Source organism: Protopterus annectens, chromosome 16.part0 (assembly GCF_019279795.1).
Source record: "Protopterus annectens isolate FY-2018-M chromosome 16.part0, PAN1.0, whole genome shotgun sequence".
NCBI classification, from domain to species: domain Eukaryota; kingdom Metazoa; phylum Chordata; order Ceratodontiformes; family Protopteridae; genus Protopterus; species Protopterus annectens.
The window spans coordinates 560,610,941-560,631,894 of record NC_056750.1 but is presented as its reverse complement, the minus strand read 5'-3'; the positions used below and the strand labels follow the sequence as shown (position 1 = coordinate 560,631,894).

The following is a 20,954-nucleotide window of genomic DNA, read 5'->3' as shown; positions in this document are numbered from 1 at the left end:
TGAGGCTATGATTGAACATGGTACAGGTGGGGTGCCAGTTCATTCTGTAGTTCATGCCATACACAGCCTGGGATGTTGTCTGGTCCCATGGATGCTGTGTTCTTGGCTTTGGAGAGTGCGGTCTTGACTTGTTCATCCGTGATTATGGGGACTTTGCATTCTTCTGGTATTAAGATGGGCCCTTTGGAGGGTGAGATGGGGGTAAAGTTAGCACTGAACCTATCTGCCAGGATGTTGGCAATATCGGTTGGTTCTGTATATTTAGTACCATTGTGCTGTAGCTCAGAGCAGATCTGAGTGTTGCCATTGAGATTCTTGACATAGCTGTAGAATGCTTTGTGGTTGTCTTTGGAATCAGTGGTGACTTTATTTTCATAACTGGCTTTGGAGGATTTTATGAGGGATCTCAGCTTCTTGCTGAGGCTGACCTGGGAGTTCCTCCAATCTTGGGATTTTACTCTTTTTTGCAAAAGCTTCTTCCTTCTATTGTAGAGTTTGTTTATGGCAGGGGACCACCAGATTGGCTTCCTTTTTTTTTGGAGGATAGAATCTTGGTTCTGTTGGGGATGGCACTATCCATGCAATTGTGTATGGGCTTATACAGTGCATTTGTGTAAGATTCTGCAGTCGTACCTCTGTTTTCCATCTGCATGGGTATCATGAAGTTTGCCACTTCTGTCTTAAAAAGCATGAAGTTGGCTTTGGAGTAGTTTTTGATGGTGGTTTCCTTAATGGGGGGTGGGGTGGGATATGGATGTCTGGGGTGATTAACTTGTGGTCGGATCTGACCGACGAGCAATTGACCTCTGGCTTGGAATACCGGTTACCCATATTGGTAATGACCAGGCCCAGGATATTGCTGCCCCCGGTGGGGATGTGGACAAGCTGATCTAAGGCACTGGAATTTATGAATTCCAGAAAACGAGCCAATGATTTGGTACATGAATAGTTTTCCCAGTTGATGGTGGGATAGTTGAAATCGCCCATAATTAAAGTATTGGTTTGTACCTTAATATTTTACAGTATCTTAAGAAATGAAGAGTGGGAATCCTGCAGCATGGTGGGGGATCTGTAACAAGCTACAACCTGGATTGTAGTCTTGCCCAGTGTAAGTTGCACTTGGATAATTTCAGATGCATTATGTTGAGCAACTAGCCTGGAGGTGTGGATATCTTTAATGAATATGGGTACGCCTCCACCTTTAGTGTTTCGGTCCAGGTTAGGTGACCAAAACGTGTGGTATGAATTATAGCCTGGTAATGCAGGGGTGTTCTCTGGAGCCTTCTACCAGGTCTCTGTCACTGCACAGATGTCAATGTTCTCCATTTTAAGGAGTGCCTTGAGTGAGAGCATTTTGAGGTTTAGACTTCTAGCATTGAGTAGCATTACCCTCAGAGTTTGCTTGCTTGTATCTGTTATGATGGCAAATTTAGCATTTGAACCTTGCCTAAAAAAGGCACTATAGGGGTGGCAAGAGCCTTAGCCAGTATCTAGAATACCAGGGGTGACAGGTGCAGGCCATCTCTGGCAAAGCATCATGGTCTGTCAACCATGTAAACCTAGGCAGACAGATACTGGATCCCCTTAGAATGACACCAGAAGCTTAGCCAATTGCTGAAGTCAATAATTTTGTCCTTGTATTCTGGTATAATTCTGGGCAATGGCAGGATGCTACTCAGGGCTAGGGTCATACCTGCCTGGGCTACAAGATTTGAGAGCTACTCCATGTCTCTTTTCATGTAGTCCAGGGAGGTACGTCTCAGGTCATTCACACCAACATGGACAATGACAGAGTAGTATTTGTACTTGTTGTGAAGTGACATGAGTGCGTGCATTATGTGGCGGATCCTGGCACCCGATAGACAGCTGACAGTAACTTTCTCCTTGTTTAGCCTGGTGAGTGGGACATCAGTCTGCCTGACTATAGAGTCACCTATGACTAGTGTGTTGGGTACGTTGTTTTGTCTTATGGGTTGAGGTTGAGTGGCTCACTGATTTTGTGGGCTGTGTGTCATTTGCATAGTTTTGGGGGGTGGTGGTTGTCTGTGTTTCAGCTTAGGAGGTCTCTGTTGCTTGGGCAGATATTTATTGAGAGCCTCCTTGAATTTGGGTGCGTGCTTTGTGTTTCTATGTGTGGGTTTTGGTAGTGTGGGTTTTGAAGGACTATGTGTTTGGGTTTTGAAGGACTATGTGTTGAGTGTGGTGTGGTGCAGGTGTTAACCTTCTCCTCTTGATCGTCTACTCCAGTCTTGGCAGGAGAGAGCTTGGCTTCCAGTTTGGCTATACAAGTGCATCTCTCACAGGTTGCAGTGTTGGGTGGTAGGAGGAGAGGGTTGTCAGTGCACATGAAGCAATTGCTACATTGTCCCAAGATGCCCAGATTCATCACATGGACAGGAGAAAACACCGGGAGCTGACCCATGGACATGCCTGGTAGGTGCTTATTAATTTAAGTACTAAGAACTGTTTTCCTCTTGACAAGTGAAGAAAGTTGAATGCTGCAGTAATTTGCAGTTTATTTAGTGCTTACAAGTTCTGAGCAAGTGCTGAACAAAAGGAAACAGTTTTGAGTGCTGAAATTAAAAACCTGGCTAGTTCTAGTTAAAACTAGCTATTTTTAGCACCAATCCCAAGAAGAGAAGCAGGCCACGGCCTGTTTAGTGATCCACAGTCTTGTCCCAGACGATGCAAGGGTCTGCAGGCTTGTAGCCTTTTTCTGGTAGATGCCTTGAATAGCAACCAGACCAATTAGGTATGTTAATGTGAATATCCAAAGATGGGCCAAATAAGTATAAGTTAGTGTAATCATGTTTCCCCCATCCATGAGGGCCTGAAGTGCTAAAGCAGAGGTGAAGTCTGTGTTGCCAATCCATTCATCTAAATTATTTGCATAGATTAAGAGACGTACTCTGCTTTGATGGAGTGGAAGACTGTTCCATAAGAAAGGTATCCTCTGTGATCTGTCACCTCAGCATCTTCTATTAATTTTGAAAAAAAGACTTTAGTCCCTTGAGTGGGTGGTTATGGCACCAATGGACTTGTGAAAGTGTAACAGGTGTGACAATAGGGTCTGTTGAGGGTTTATACACAAGGCAGAGGTTGCCTGTCAGTAGTCTGTATTATACAGAGAAGAGGGACAAGGCTTTCAGACAGTCTGCATTGTTTTTATGATTTAGGCCTTTAATTTTTTTAGTGAGAAATAAATGCAAGAAATTTGTCTGACTACGAACACTTGGTTATGATGCTTATGGTTAAATGTATGTGAGGTCAGATACTGTGGGAATGGAAGCCCTGGCTTTGGGCAGAGGAAGAAAGGTCTTTAAAGAAATGATTATTGTTAGAAGAACTAAGCTTTTTTAAGAAAATAGAGGAAAATGGACATATTTTTGTATGGTAAGCTGCCATTAAAAGTGGTTTAATGAGTCAGGAGAGGATTTGGAGAAGACATGAAAAAGAGGTTGTTCATAGCTTAGCGGACTGTTTATGAGAGTTAAACAGAAGACAACTACCAAACAGTGAGTTGAAAAATAGGTGGAATTTAATATCAGATGTGGGGAAATTGGAAAACAAGGCTATGAGAGCTTGAAACTATGGCTGAGGAAAGAGCGGAACCTATGATGAACATTTATTTTTTTTCTGTTAAATACCAAGTTTAAATATGCAAAACAAACTTTTTTGTGTCAAAACTGAAGTCTTTTTTAAAGTATTTTCTGAAGAAATTAGTTTTAAAAAATACTTTCGAACATGGAAGTCTTAAGAGGACTTTGCCATATTTATAACATTAATATCAGTGAGGAAAGTAGGAAGCATTTATGTCACTTTGGGTTCCTGGTTTAATTATGTTGAATTAGAATGAGTAAGCAATTATGAATTAATTAAATAGCTGCCAAACAGTTAAATTAATTAGAGCCGGAACCCAAAGTAACATAAATGTATCCTGTCTGCCAATTAACATTAATGCTATAAATATGTCTGTGTAGGTTCCACATTTGGAAGCAGTTTCTAAAAGTAATTTCTTCTGAAAAAATTGTATGAAAATACCTTTTGTTTTAACACAAACAGCGTTTGCATGTATAAGGATGCATGCAAGCACTTTTTTGTTTCAAACCAACAGGTTGTTTTGCATTTATAAAGATAATCTTAAAAAAATAAATGGATAGGTAGATTGGTATAGAGAAGATATAAAGAGGAGTCCAAGAATATTATTCTAAAATATATCAGAGTAGAAATTGTGAATTTCTGGATAGTGGAGAGGAGATAAGAAAATGCAAGGTTTTGGGTGTGGTCCTGTTTAAATGTAGAATACAGGAAAGCACAGTTGTGTACACTTACCATAAATGTAGATGTTTGAGTGTATTCACTGTTGCAGTCATTATATTTAGGCTATCTGCTTGCAGTAGCCGTCAGTCGGCCTGATTAACAAAGTCTTGGGTCCTGCATTGGTTGCTGTCCCTTCCTCTATGACATCAGGTCATTAGGGGTATAAAACATGCAGCCGATGACATTTTATCAGTTTTTCTTGCCCCAGATGTCAGGTGCCCCCCTAATGGGGAGCAATTAAATCTATAAATAAAAGGATATATGGCCAACAGAAAAGCAAATACACTAAAAAGCTTTTAGAGCACAGTAAGTGAGAGTAGAGGTATAGCCAAAGGAAGAAAAGGGGGCTGGAGGGAGGGTAACCAGGACTGCAACAGTGAGTACACTTGAACATCTACATTTATGGTAAGTGTACATAACTGTACTATGTTCTTCATGTTTCACTGTTGTAGTCATTACACTTGGGTAGATTCCCAAAGCTAAGGTTGGGAGGAGGAATTTAAATAGCATTAGGACCAGCTATAAGGCCCTGCAAGACTGCAGTGGCAAAACCAGCCCTGGATTTAGAGAAAATTGGAAAATGATAATGCTTGGTGAAAGTATGTACAGAACTCCAGATAGCAGCTTCTAGGATGTCCCTAGTAGGGACGCCCCTGAGAAAAGTTGCAGAGGTAGATGCAGCCTTGGTTGAATGGGGTCTGATGCCCTGTGGGATAGGTTTTCCATGGTGCTTATAGCAGAAATGAATGCAGTGGCCTATCCATTTTGAAATGGTTTGTTTTGAAATAGCTTTCCCCTCTGTCCCTGCAGCAAATGCCACCAGCAGATGTTCAGATTTCCTTTGGGGTTTAGTCCTGTCCAAGTAGAATCTAAGCTGTCTGTGCACATCTAAAGAGTGCAGTATCCATTCCCCTTTGTTCTGTGGGTTAGGAATGAAAGTAGGCAAATGGATGGACTGAATTAGAGCCACACTGGATACCACCTTGGGCATGAAGGAGGGACTGGTTCTGAGGAACACCCTGTCCGCATGAAAGATGATGAAAGGTTCCACTGCCATAAGGGCCTGTAACTCAGATACCCTTCTTGCAGAAGTGATTGCCAAAAGGAAAGCTGTTTTCCAGAAAAGGAATTTTAAATCTGCAGTAGCAGCTGGCTCAAAAGGAGGAAGAGTGAGTTTCTCCAAGACAAAGTTAACCAGGCTGGAGTTGGAGCTGTCCTGGGTGGCCTTAAATTCTTGACCACTCTGAGGAACTGCTTGAGCAGTGGGTGAGAGAAGAGGGGAGGCTCTGTGCTATAATCAGCTGGAAATGGCTGAGGCATGAATTTTGATGGAGGAAAAAGATGAGCCCTTATGAAGCATCTCAATCAAGTATTGTAGAATCTGAGGTAAGTTGGGCACTGCTGCGTTCATTCCTTGAGATTGGTTCTAAGCAGAGAATCTTTTCCATTTTGCAGCATAAGATTTTCTAGTACTAGACCTTCTTGCCTCTAAAATGATATCCATCACTGATTTACTGAGGGATGGTAAAGGAGAGATTAGGTAATTAGCCAGGCTGCTAGGTTCAGGGTTTGCAGGTGAGGGTGCAGAATATGGTTTTCTTGCTGAGACAACAGGGAAGGAGTCTGAGGCAGGTGCCATGGAGCCAAGCATGACTCACTGCGCAAGACTGGGTACCAGTGTTGGCGAGACCAGTCTGGTGCAATTAAAATCGTCCTTTGCTTGTCCTGTTTGATCTTTAGTAGTACCTTGGAGAGTAGAGGCAAAGGAGGAAAGGCATACACTGATAGGTTTTTCCAGCTGAAGGATGAGGACAGAGCATCCACTTTCCAAGCTTGCTTGTGGGGAATCCAGTTGATGGTTCTGGGGGGAGGCAAACAGGTCTACATCTGGGCTCCCCCATTTGCTTGTCAACATGTTGAAAATCCCTGGTTCCAGTTTCCACTCGTGTGGGTCGAGGTTTCTGCTTAGTCCGTCTGCCAATGTATTTAGTTTTCCTGGCAGGAATTGAGCTTGTAGATTCACTTGGTAGCTCAAGGCTGTGTTCCACAATGCCATGGCTAGTCAGCAGAGGGGGTAAGAATGTATACCCCCCTGCTTGTTTATGTACCACATGACAGTGGTGTTGTCTGTCTTTACCATTAGGTGTCCTGGAAGAATGTGGTCCTTGAAGGCTGTCAGAGCATTTCTTTTTGATTGATATGCAGGTGCATTTGACATGGGTTCCATTTGCCCTGAATGCACTTCCCTGCCAGGTGAGCCCCCCATGCATAGTGTAATGTGTCTGTTGTTAAGATTTGTGCGGCAGGGGGTAATGTGAACGGTAGTCACCTGTTTTGGTGGCAGGCCTCTGCCCACCAAAGAAACTCTAGGCATAGGCAAGGTATGATAGGAATCCTTGCTTCCAGATCCTGTGAATGTTGACACAATAGGCTTTTGAGATACCATTGTAGTTTCCTCATATGCAGCCTTGCATATGAAATTAGAAGAATGCAGGAGGCCATGAACCCCAAGGCTTGCAGTATTTGCCTTGCAGATAGCTAGGTTTTTGTGGCCACTTGTTTGAAGTAAGTTGTCAAATGACTCAGTTTCTCTGGTGTGAGGAAAGCCATCTGGGAAGTTGCATTCAAGCTTGCTCCCAGGAATATAATTGTTGGCAGGGTATCAGGTGGGATTTCTTTTCATATATGAACCCCAAACAAGTCAGAACCCTTTGAACAAAGGCCAGATGATTCAAAAGAATGTCCTTGCTTTCTGCCTGAATTAGACAATCGTCCAGGTATGGGTATATTTGAATATTTCTTTGCCTGCAAAATGCAATAACTGGAGCTAGGCACTTTGTGAATACCCTGGGCACAGTAGATAAGCCAAAGGGCAGTGCAGAGAACTGATAGTGCATGTAGCCTGCTTTGAAGCGTAGGTATCCTCTGCAAGACTCCCTGATAGGGATGTGCAGGTATGCTTGTTTTAAGTCTAGTGTTGCCAACCATGCATCTTTGCCTAGCATAGGAAGCAGCGGATGAAGAGTCAGCATTTTAAATTTTGGAATCACCAGAAAGGTATTTAGAGTAGAAAGGTCCAGGATAGGATGCCATGTACTGCCTTTTCTGGGTACCATGAAAAGTCTCGAATAGAAACCTTGTCACTTTTCCTCTTCTGGTACCAACTGAATAGCTCCCATATTTAAGAGAGAGAGTACTTGATTTTGGGCCTCTGCCCACTGATTTGGGGGTAGATCTGGACACCCACTTGGTGTTGGTAACATGTGGAAATGAAATCTGTATCCTTGGGACACTACATTTAAAACCCATTTGTCCTGGGTAATGAGTTTCCAGTTTTTGGCCTGCAGACCAATCTTTCCGCCTAAAGGAGCATTCGGTTGGGAAGTGCTTGGAAGTTTTATAAGCAAGTCATTGAGACAGTTTTCCATAGGGGAGTCTTACTACTCCCAGGTTTGGGTGCAGAAACCCCCCACTGCCTAGTCTTGTGTGTCCCTTGGGACTGAAACCTGGGGTTTCTGCTGTGTCTGGGTTTGGCTTGAGAAGACCTGGAGGGGGCTGGAAAGGACCAATTTTTAGAGGGCCAGTGCCTACTAAATCTAGGAGGCTGCACTTATAAGAAATCTTTAGCAGTCTGCATAGATTTAGCTTTATCTTCCATCTTTTTAAGAACTTCCTCAGCCTTGTTGCCAAACAGGCAGTCCTGATTTAAGGGAGCATCCAACAATTTAGCTTTAACATGATCAGGGCACCAGGCAAAGAGTGCTCCTTAAGCCAAGCATGCCTTCTGAGCAGACCCAGTAACAGCAGCCCTGCAAGAGGCCTCTAATGAAACAAATCCACATTGCAAAGTATGTTTTCCAACCTGTTCAGCAGAATGCATTAAATCCTGTAATTCTTTATTTTTAAAGCAGTCAAGAAATAACGTCATTTTCTGTTTAAGCAATCCAATAACATGTTATTGATATTTAACATATGAAACTGGCAGTTTAAAGCCCTAATGGCCAAGGTTGCAAAAGTGTAAACTTTCTTACCCCATCTATCCAGCACCCTAGAGTCTCTATCAGAGGAGGTAGGATTTTTAGCAGTAAAAGCCTTAATGCCTTTGGGTCCCTGTGAAATAGTCTCTGAGTCCGCAATAGGATTTTTAAAAAGGAACTTGTGAGAATCAGGAACCCTGTAATATCTGTCAGGTTTTCTGGGAACAGGAGGCAAAGAATCAGGGGCCAAACTAGATTCTGAGAAAGCATCATCAACAATGTCTAGTACAGCAGGTATAGCTAACGGCCTATGCTGAGGCAGGAGTAAGAAATCCCTAAGCCTCTTTTTTGAATCAGAAAAATCCTGGCTTTCCCAGTGGAAATGCTCCCTTAGAGTATGTAAGGATTCACCAAAAGAAAAATCCTCTGGAGGGGGAGCAGAGGGAATAGTGTCCTCTGCATCAGAATCTTCATAAGTAGATAAGGGTAAATCCAGATCATCAGAAAAATCAGAAAAAACAGAACCCTGTTCAGAGCATTCATAAACAACTTCATTCCTAGGTCTCTTAGAAGGGGGAGGTTGACTTCCCCTGATTAGAGTTATAAGATCTTCAGCCATTCTTATCATTTGTTTTTTATGCATAGAGGCCTGAACATGTGGCCTGGGCATCTGTTTCTTAGGCATGCTTCAAGATTTTGGCCTAAATGAAGAAGGAGGCTTCGGTTTAGTATGCAAGTCTGTAGGCCTGAATACACTCTCAGAAGCCAGTGCCTCCACAATGGCTCCGGACCCATCCAAGGTAGAGACATCTGCAGGTTCAACAGTTGAAGCATCTCGTGGCATACCGGACTCTGAATGAGTCTCAGTAGAGGCCTGCGAGTCAGAAGTAGCGGGTATCAGGGGCTGCGAAAGCACTTCACTGAGTACCGGTGAACTGGCGACTGGCTTTGGAGAAGTGTCGTCGGCAGCTTTGGACCTCAGTGGCCTGTCTCTGTCTTTATCTTTGCATTTTTTTGGAATCCCGGTAGTCGGAAGGCTAACCGTCGACATTTCTGGATAATTAAACTGAGAACCGAAATATTTAGAAGCGAAAATATACCAAAGATGGATAGTGCGCTGTTTAACTAAAGCACAAAATCAACAGCAAGGTACGTCGTGGTCAGGGCCTAGGCAAGGAATACAGTACGAATGAAAATTTTTGTGAGGTATTTGCTTTCCACAAGTAATGCAATTATTAACTTTTACTGACATCAGTAAGGAGCAAGAAAAAGTTTCCCCAATGGGGTACTTAGCTTTAGTTGAAGACTTTGGCTCTGAAACTCAAAAATGAAAATTTCAGAAGTCGGCCAACCGGCACTTGCAAACTGCTTCTGCTTCGGGCACCGCACAGCAAAAAAGACTGATGTAATGGCATCGGCTGCATGTTTTATACCCCTAACGACCTGACGTCATGGAAGAAGAGACAGCAACCGATGCAGGACCCAGGACTTTGTTAATAAGGCCAACTGAGGGCTACTACAAGCAGATAACCCAAATGTAATGACTGCAACAGTGAAACACGAACAACATGAGGATGGCTAAGGATATCTCACAATGCAAACTTTAAAGAAAGGAAACTTCCAAGAGAATATGGTTTTGTTCCAGAATTTTATGAGAGAATATGTCAGGGGTGCTTCCAAACTATAGTACCAAGGTTCATTTTCCCTTAGTAGCACTTGTGTTATCATCTAGTAGCACTACTCTTAGACCTTCCTCCTTTTACCCTCTTAGCTCTTTCAGTTTCTGAAAAATATGGCTGGACAATTTCCTACATTTTCTCCTGTCAGTCTGGTCAATATGGGCATCCTGAGACAGTGTAGCAACTGCCTCATGTACACGGACAACCCTCTACTACTACCACCTAGGAACACAATTTGTGAGAGGTGCAATTACATCAAGCACCTAGTGTAATTGCTCTCTCTCCCACAAACCAGTATATCTGGCACTGAGAAGGTTGACAACACGAACACCACACCTCAAGCACCACCCACACCTATACGACACCCCCCCACATATGCCGAGGTCCTCAATAAAAGCATACCCAAACAAAAGGGATCTCAGAGTCATAAACGCATGCAAACTCCACTGCCCACCACACCACACACAGTCCACACACCTGTGTCTCACAGCCACAAAGGCCTAAACATAAACCCAACATATTAGTCATAGGAGACTCCATTGTCAGAGACACAGATGTGCCCCTCACCAGGCTAGATAAGGAGAAAGTCATGATTAGTTGTTTGTCGAGTGCCAGAATCAGCCATATCAATGTACTTAAGTCTCTCAACAGGTACTGTTATGACTCTGTCATAGTCCATGTTAGAGTGAATGACTTCACACATACCTCGCTGGACTATATGAAGAGAGACATGATTGAGCTTGTTGAGTATGTGTCTCAGGCAGGTATGTTCCTAGCCTTAAGCAGCATTTTACCGTCACCCAGAATGATGCCTCAATACAAACAGAAAATTATTGATTTTAACAATTGGCTTAGTTTCTGTATCATTCCAAGGGGATCCAGTACCTGACAGCCTGGGATGACATGACTGACAAATGATGCTTTGCCAGAGATGGCCTGCATATGTCTCCCTTGGGCTTCAGGCTCTTGGCAAAAGCTCTCGTCTCCCCCATAGTGCCTTTTTTAGGCAATGCCATGAGGTCAAAACTACCAACATGAAAATTTCATCAAAACATAAATTAAACGTCATGCTGTTACATACTAGGAGACTAAACACGAAACTGCATTAATTGCAAGCATTCTTAACCCTGGAAGAAGCTGATATTTGTGCAGTCACAGAAACCTGGTTCAAAGCTGGGAGAGCACCCCAGTCATACCAGGTTATTCATCCTATCATTCATTCAGACCCCAAACCGTGGGCAGCAAAACAAAAGGAGGTGGAGTTGCAATATATATAAAAGACATACACACCTCTAGGCTGGCCAAACAGTATGATGCACAGGAAACACTTTAGGTGCAGTTAACAACTGACAATACCCTTATTCAAATCATAGCAAGCTATAGGCCTCCAACTCTAACTCAAGATGCCTACCTCCACTTATCTGGACCTCTTCAAATCTATCTAGATTCAACCCTTTACCCTGATCCTAGGTGACTTTAACTATTCAACCATAGATTGGAAGAAATACTCATGCCAAAACACAAATGCCCAGAGATTCCTTGATTTCAATGCAAATGCCTTGGACCAGTTTGGTTGACACTCCCACAAGATGTGAAAATATCTTGGACTTGGTATTAACCAACATGAGTAACCACTGCAGCATCCCTACAGTGTCATCATCCATGGTAATATCCAACCACAAAGCAGTCACTTTTGAAGTCACCATCTCCCCCGACCTCCCCCCTGCTAGGGTGAAAGAAAAAACTTCTCCAAAGCTGATTACAACCTCCTGAGGGAAGGTATAAACAGCTTCACAACCCCCCCTCCATCTATAGGAATGGCACATATGTCCAAACCTACATCAGATTACTATATGAGCATTTATATAGCTGCATGGAATCAGGAATACTAGACAGGATGAAATCCTCCTCCTCAAGGAAGAGTAAACCTGTCTGGTGGACATCGACAATAAAAAAACTCTATAATAAAAGGGAAAAAATTGCTGTCCAGAACCAAGTAGGAGCAGGTGCCTAATTGGAAGCAGTCTCTCCTTAGCCTGAACAAGCAAATAAGAGCACTAGTGAAATCCTAGAAAGCAAATTTTGAATACAAACTGGCTACATCTACTAAAGACAATCATTAGGCCTTCTTCACATACATCTGCAATCTCAAAACCTTTGATACTATTCCCCACTCAGGTATAATAGATAAACTCTCTCAACTAGGCATCAGTTCATATGTTACCAGATGGGTAGCAAACTGGCTCACTGATAGAACCCACCTAGTCAAAATAGGGGAAGCCACCTCAGGTAGTAGACCCGTAACAAGCAATGTACCCCAGGGATCAGTCTTGGGGCCTCTGCTGTTTGGGATATACTTCTTGGAGTTGCAGTCCAAATCTAGTGGGCTATAGCTGATGAAGTCTGCAGATGACTGCAAGCTGGGCACTGTCATCAATTCCCCTTGTGATGTGGACATCCTCCAAAAGGATCTCACCAAAACAAATGACTCTTGCCAGAAACATGGCCTCAAACTGAATGACAAAAAATGCATCATCATCCCTTTTGAGGAGAGTGATGTCACCACAAATTATCACATTGATAATAAGGTACTAAGCATGCAATTAGTCGTGAGGGACTTGGGCACCCAGGTTGATAGCAAACTGACTTTTGACCACCATATTGCCTCTATTGTGTGAAAAGCTTTCTACATGGCCTACCTCATTAGTAAGGGTATCTCATCCAGGGAGAAGGTGGTCATAACATTCCTGCATTTTCCCTTATAAGACCCATTGCTGAGTATAATGCCCCTTTCAGCATGTACCTCACAAAGCACATGCAGCAGCTGGAGAGACCACAGGGTTCCTCATCCAGAGAATCCAGGGCCTCAGACATCTACCCTACACTGATAGGCTAATAGCTCTGTCCCTCTACTCAGTCTCCTATAGACTCCTCAGAGGTGATCTCTGTCTGGCATACAAAGCAATCTCAGACCCCGCCTGATAGGACTGCTGCATATCCGCAAGTCGAGCTCCATTCAAGTAACCTACATTTCTGACCTCAACCTGGTCTGTGACATCAATAGGTCTTGGTGGTGGGACAGGTTTGTGTCCCAGAGACTCCACCTTTTGTGGAATAGACTCCCTCTCCAAATAAAGCAGAGTACCTCATTAAACCTTTTTAAGCGCAACCCGGATAAATGGATGTGGAACAGAAAACACCCCTGGGATTCCACCTGTGTACCTGCTGGACAGTGGCATAGGGTGATGACTTGATGGAACATGTGCTAAATTATTGGCTAGGCTTGTAAAGGCCTCAGGGCCAACAGCCTAGTAACTTCCTATGATCCTATGTGGTATTACTACCCAAAGATGGCAGGATAAGCGAGGCCTGGGTGGTTATAGGCCCATATGTCTGTTGAATTTGGATGCTAAGAGTGGTGATCCTAACAGGTTAGAGAGGTAATTCTGCTCTTAGTACACAAAACCCAGGGGAGTTTCATTAAAGGGAGATTGGTGATGGGAAACTGGATAATAATGAAAGAGTTTTTAACAGGAGCAGAAAAAAAGGGGTTAGACAAGTGTAACTTTGTTTGATTATCATAGATGACAATTAACACTATGAAATGGGAAGTTTTGTTCCAGGTTTTAAAGGAAAATTGGCATGGGTCCAAATTTTGTAATTGGGTAAAGGAGTTTTATAGTAAGCCCCATGTTTAACTTTTGGTGAATGGAGATCCAGGTTACCAACTTTTCATGTCAAGAATTATGGACATGTACGTGAAAGCAAAATGCGTACAAAATAGAAGTGTGCATTTAACCTCCCCTTGAGTGATTGTTGTACAGTATTACAGTGCACAATCAAACATATTCTTGTGTTTTTCAATGTCAGTGACAGTGTCCCTTAATTTTGGACAGTTGGCAAGACTAACTCGGAGGAAGATGAGGAGAGTACAGGTACATGACAGGACTGTCAATTGTAGTCTAGTATTTTTCTTTTGGTGATTAAAGTTCTTGCACAGATGGTTAGACGTGTGCGGAAAACATTAAATGTTTGGGGACGTCTTCTTATTCTTGCTGATGATTGTGTTGGGGAATGAAATATTAGACTTAATAATTCAGGATGTTTGATAGATTTTTGATAAATTTAAACTGGAATCTTGGTTAGAATATAAGAGACAAAAGACTTTTTTTAAATGTGGGAAAGATTGAGGCCCCGATAGGTGAGGAATGGATTAGAAGAAGACATAATATGAAACATTTAGAATACAGATAGATAAGAATATGGAGGGCAGCAAATTGTGCAACTATAAATTGTTAGTTTAAGTTTTTGAGAAGATGAATAAGTGGAATAACGGGATTTAGGTTTGTAAGGAGTGTGAATATTGTTCAAATGATGATACACCTAAAGTCTTATATATGTTCCTGCAGTTGCCATATATAAGAGGGGTTTACAAAATTCAGGAGTGTTGTGACAGCTATGTATGGAAATCTAGAATCCCTAGTATCATTAGGGAAATATTTCAATTGTCTAGAATATTTGGAAGATGGGGCATGCCCAGTTTTTATGTTTCTGCTTTCGCAACAACATCATCTTTTACATAAAAGGATCATACAATGACGGGGATTCTACTAGGAACGTAAGTGGAAGGGTAAAGAAGGAAAATTTAGTAGGCACGGTTGGTTGGATGATGTTGCTAAGGGATTATATTAAAGGAAATTTTCACCTTGGAACTAAAAAATGTCTTCATTGTGTCTTTGTTTTCTGAACTATTTTGCATGAAAATAACTGTAGGTATTTCTCATAATTAGGTTTTACACAAAATGGCTAACAATGTCATGGACATATTAATGTGATCTCATTTTATTGATTTCTTGTCTCCTTCAAAAAATACATTTTAAGTCCCCTTTATATTAGTCATATTAGACATAAGGAAGCAATATCTTCCTAGACCATTAAGATACAATTGTACAATGTCACAGGTATATTACATACCCTCTGAAACATGAGTGCTTATATTTCATTCCTTGAATGACCATCAAATACCTTTCTCTCAGAGCCTATTGCAAGCCATTCAAAGCAATTTTATATCTCTAGACAAAAAAGTTGCTAAATTCCAGGCTTTTTGTCATTTTGTAGTCCTGTGTTAGCAATGACAGATGCTTCCCCACACAAGCACTGCAATCCAAGAGCTGTGGACACTTCAGTGGGGCTGCTTTGTTACTCAAGAGTGTCTGCAGCAGTACAAATATTTTTTGTTATCTTGAATGGTGGGGAAATGTGCTAACATGCTTGCTATTTTTTTTCTGAAATGGATTTCATAAGGACAGAAAAAAGTATAACTAACTGCTCCTGAATTTGTGCTAGTAGATTTTACACTTGAGGCAAAAATACCTTCATACATTACATTTTCCCACTTCTGTTGCATTGCTACCCCTTGTTTATATTGCAGCAAACTGACCACTTCATTAAAACCACGAGCCTTGATCACGATTATCAGTAGTACTTGCGTGAATTTAACATTTTCTATAAAACTGTTGCAGTTACAGAAACTATCACTTATGAGTGGATCATACAAAATGTAGTCAATTATTAGGGTTGTCATCTTTTTAGATGCTCAAACTGGGATGATCTTACTGAAATTAGAGATTATACAGGGCAAACCATGCTATCATCAACTGAAAAATAATTTAATTATTTTCTTCTCAGTACCAAGATAAATACTTTATGCTGTGCAATGTTGGTTGTTTATATGATTTATATTATACTAAGATGACGTTAATCTAGTATCAACATTTTTGTGACATTTAGAGAAAAATCAGAAAGTGTTTTTCTGGCAAAGAAATCAGCAAATTTACAATTTTATCATATTTCATTCCTCCCCCAAAGGACAGAACTGCCCAAATCAGGAGTGGTCTGCAGAAAGAAAGACAGATGGCAACCCTATAAACTAGGTTCTCTGATCATGTTTCTCTTCCTGTCTGCAATAAAGATAGTGGAAAACAGTTTCTCAGCTCTCTGACTTTTTACAGAAGTTCATTTACAAAGTGCACTCAGGTTTCTGGTACCTCCACAATATTTGAACTATACTGTATGGAGAAAAGCAACCTATGGGCTGAGTTAAACTGCAAGAGAAGGTGAAGTTTTCCTTTTAGAGATCTGGGAATGTGTGGAGAGTGATATCTAATTATTTTGAAGAGGGCTCTTTGAAATAACGCAGAGGTAAAGTTAGGAGCAGGAGCAATGAGATGAAGGAGAGACATTAAGATAAATATTTAATGGAGGAAGGTATTTACTGTTTGTTTAGATTTTTAGAACAGAAATGGTTTCAAAAGAAGTATGGAGATGGGCAAAGGGTGAAGTGTGAACAACTGTCTTTTGCAGTTATGACTTGGGGGCTGACAGAAGGGATTTTTCTAAATATAAACAGCTCAGTGATTGAAGTAGGGAAAATTAAAGAAGGTAAGAAGTGGGATATTTTCCTCCATTCTGGAGTTTTAGTTAAACAGCTTGACTGTTCCCAGTATACTGGATGCATGGAAAAATGATGTTGAATGGGCAGGAATGAAATGATTTTTTCCATAGAATGTCCAAGATAAAGGTGATCCTGGTATTGTTTGACCAGTGTATATGGTGCTTGCATGTGTGGTATGGAATTCACATGCAATTACCTTTGAATTGGAAGTGAGGGGGATGGATCTTGCTGATGGTATGACCATGGGGCAGCCCATTATATTCGTACATTATAGGATTGTACAGAAGTTGGTTCTTTCTGAGAGAGGACTGTGGATAAGTGGGGAGGGTATTTTTGCTAAAGTCATTCCTTGTGACTGAAAATTTGGGTTGTTGGGACAGCAGGATCTTTGCAAGGTTGGAAGGAAGAAATGAAGGTGCAAATATTGTTTTTTATTTTGGGGTGGTAGGTATGTAGTATTATTGCAAGGGCTTGGAAGGAGGAGGTAATATAGGAGGAGGATGAGACTGCATAAGAAATCTCCAGGTTTATAGGAGGGTATTAACAAGATCGGAAAACAGGAGGAGAACAGTCCGGGTCTTTTAGATGGGAAAAGATAAGTAAGTCTTATTCAGTCAGGTTTTGCTTGGGGGTTTCTAGAAAGTGGGAAAATACTTAACTGGATGACCTGGGATTTGTAACACTATTTATGATTCTAACAAGTAAATGGAGTGAAGTATTTAGTGTGATGTTAGAAAATTTATTTCAAATGTTTCTTTTTGAGGATATTTTTATTTTTGCATGGGATAAGTTTTTTTTTTTAGTAAATCATTGTTAGATAATGAATGGATTTTTTTATTGTTCTTATTTTATTGAACTTTGCAATAAAAATAAAAAAGGAAATAAAAAAATATGAAATGGAAACATTTCAAAAACAGCAGAAGAAAAGTGAGCTTCTGCAGTGTTTCTTTTAGTACTATGCATGGAAAGGAGCCCATGATCTTTATATCTTAGTATGAAGCAAGAGAGAGACACATGATAACCCACAGGAGATGTTTCATACATTAAATGCCGCTAACCCTTTTCTTTAATTGTTTTGCAGCAAGCCACTAACACCCTGAGTATGGGGAGGTACACAGTAGGATCTAACCTTCCAAAAGAAGTATATGTTTAATGATTGCTGGTTAAAGCATATTTCATGAAACCCAGACTTTTTCAATTATTTCTAAATTTAGTATCTTGCAAGTCTGGTATTGTAATATCAATCACAGTGTCAATTTGGTCAATGGATTTTACATATTCTGAAAATGCTACAATTTTAAGACCTGGAATAAAAATTACACCTGAAACGGAAATGCATTAAGGAGACAAAAAAGATGACACTTAAATCTGCATGAAATACAATCAAATGCTCAATATCTGAACATAAGGTTTTTAACTATGGCATTTTGAAAATGTTGCAATTAAAGGAAAGTTTACCTCATCTTAGTAATAAGATAAAAAATATATAATTTACATGGTATTAAGTACTAATTTGCTCTTACATTTTTTGTTTTATACAAACAATCAATCCTTATTAAATCTGGGAATTACATACTTAATACACATGAAAACTAAGACAGAATATTAGCAATGATATGCCAAATGAAATATTACAGTTAACGGGAGAAAAAAGTAGATTTATATTATAGTATGCAGTTCCAGTACTACACTGACAAAAATAGCATCTGTTATGCGTGAAAGTAAACTAAATATATGAATTGATAAGCATAAGTAATGTGTACCATTGTTACTTATAAATTCCACTCACCTTTGATGTTAACAAAGCCAATTGCTTTGATGAGCCCAACTCTGTTCTCAGCTGTGCAGACATAGGTTCCAGCATTACTTTTTGATATTTCTTTTACTTCCAAGGTACTGCGGCCTTCCTTCTCAGAGATTCCTGATGGATGACAAAAGATATGATTACATCTTGCATACCCCATCCTGTGTGTCCATTACAATATAACTGTAGTATAATTAATATTGTAGTGGTAAGTGCAATAACACTAAGATGGCACTAGAAAAACTGTTGCTCTTCCTAATGTATATGACAGCTGGGCAGTTATTTTCAAAGTAAACCATGTATAGTGCTGTTTACTCTTTTTTCCCCCTGTTCAGGTAGGGTCGATATCATTATGTCAAAAACACCAAACAGCAAATCCCTGTTCAATGGACTTAATAAATGAAAAGCTACATTCAGTGAATGATCACTTTAGCAATTTGTTTCCAAGGAAAACTAACTGGTTGGCCTTCATCAGGAATTTGCCCTTTTGCCCACTGTAGAGCAATCTTGAAGTTGATATATTTAGTTGGGGAGGGGTGTGGTTCTAGTGATGGTCACTAGGATGGCTCACCAGTTAGTTTTCCTAGGAAAAAAATTTGCAGAAGTGATCATTTGCTGAATGTAGCTTTCGATTTAAGTTTGATGAATAGGGATTCACTGTTTAGTGTTTTTGACGTAATGATACAGACCCCATTGGGATATGTTGTGGGCTGTATGTATCAGTAAGAATGCCACTAGTAAAAAATGCACTGGAGAAAACGAGACCATTACAGCTGATCAAAAATGTCTTCATCCAAAAAACATTTCGACCACAAAAAGCACGAGTAACACGGCTTGCAGATATTTTTTTGGAGGTGGTATCAAACCCTTTACACACACCCATCCCATGCGGGGGTTTTACTCCTGTAATAGTAAACTTATTATCAGCTCCAAGGTTGCTACAGCAATTGGAGGGGCAACCTGCTTGGAACTCAGCTACTACACATTGTCAATATAAACTTTTTATTGTGAAGCATGCAGAGTTTTAAGGGGAGTCTGTATCTCAATTCAGTTAATTTCAACTATGTTTAAGGCTACATTTGAAAGAAGTTTTTCATCTAGCAAAACAAAAATATCAGCTTTTACTGATGATACTATTTCTACTGAAATTTTCGATTTTTTTTTTTTTTTTGCTAAAATTGCTAAATCGTGTTGCTTACTCTGTGGTCCACAAAGATAAAGTCTTGGCTATGACCTAAATAACACCAGTCTGATTAGCACACCTCAGCAGCTGAAAGAGCTAGGCAGTGGATGGTAGGAGTGAGTGGCAAATGTTTGCTTGCTAATTCTGCGAGGAGGGACTGGTAGTCAAGTGTCTGTTTCACCTAAAGCAACTGACAGCTTGTGGGTCAAACAGCCATAACCACAGACATGGGTGTGGCTTAATAGACCGGTAATAGCAGCCTTATTAGCATGTGGGTGGAGCACTCACATACATGGGGAGGATGTAGTAGGCCCTTGTGGTGATATGCACACCCATGTCAGCCAACAAGAGCAGGGTCAGGCCTTAGAAAGTGAAAAGACTCAGAGTTGCTTGAATGGTAGGCACCACATTTATGTCTCGCCATATATACATACATACATATATATCTACATTTACATATATATATATATATATATATATATATATATATATATATATATATATATATGTATATATATATGAGTCTATGTTCTTTACTCGAAAGTACGGTTCATTGAACCTTACTTCCATGAATTGACTTCCATGAAAGTGCATTTTGTCAAAAATGCACTTTCGCAGACAAATAAAAAAACCTAAACATAAAAAAACAAAAAACAAAAAAAAAACACATTAAACACTGATATGCAGGGGGGCAAGCCCCCTTGCACCCCCCAATTTAATATTCTCACTCAGAGATCGCACTACAGTCGGGAAAAGGGAATATTCCCTTATCCCCACTGGACTACGATCTCAACAAGAGTTCCTTAGTTGTACATCAACACTATACATTGATGTACACCTAATGGTACATGCTAACGGCATGTTTTTTTTTTGTTTTCTTTAGCGAAAGTGCATTTTCGACAAAATGCACTTTTGCTAAAGTAATTTCGACAAAGTACGGTTCAATGAACCGTACTGTGAATAAAACAACAAGGACCTATATATATATATATATATATATATATATATATATATATATATGTATACACGCACACACACACACACACACACACACACACACACACATACATACATACACACTTAAAAGGAGTGGGGCTACAGCTAAAATTCTCCTTCAATGAGATTTTGATTTTTCCTGATTTTGTTGGTACTCTCACTTTCTTGTTCATATTTTATATTGTTGAGCACTTGTGCCTAGAGGTTTAGTCATGCAAACTAAAGATGCAGCACCTACAGTATGACTATTATAGTAAGATTTTAAATGAATAGGAAGTAATTCACCAAACATGTGTAAACCCAGTTGCACATTTGGTGTCTCTATCAGTAATAAGCAACACAAAGTATAACAAAAGGTTAATGAGCTTGACTGCTATACTCAGAATCCACTGTTTTAAGAAGCTTGACTGTTATAATCTCGTGCTGATTTTTTTGTACTTCTCAAATATATATACATAGATACATATATACATACGTATGTACATATATACATACATACATATATACATACATACATACATATATACATACATATATATAC

At 40.3% G+C, this 20,954-nt stretch overlaps 1 protein-coding gene across 2 annotated transcripts in view; it reads right to left on the bottom strand.

Annotated features, from left to right (window-relative positions):
* HMCN2 (hemicentin 2) overlaps positions 1-20,954 on the bottom strand; it is a 2,554,053-nt gene that overhangs the window by 502,354 nt on the left and 2,030,745 nt on the right. For both annotated transcript variants that reach the window (XM_044058392.1, XM_044058391.1), the window contains exon 67: positions 18,220-18,351. In XM_044058392.1, coding sequence (XP_043914327.1) covers positions 18,220-18,351 — 132 coding nt within the window. The remainder of the gene's footprint in view (positions 1-18,219; positions 18,352-20,954) is intronic.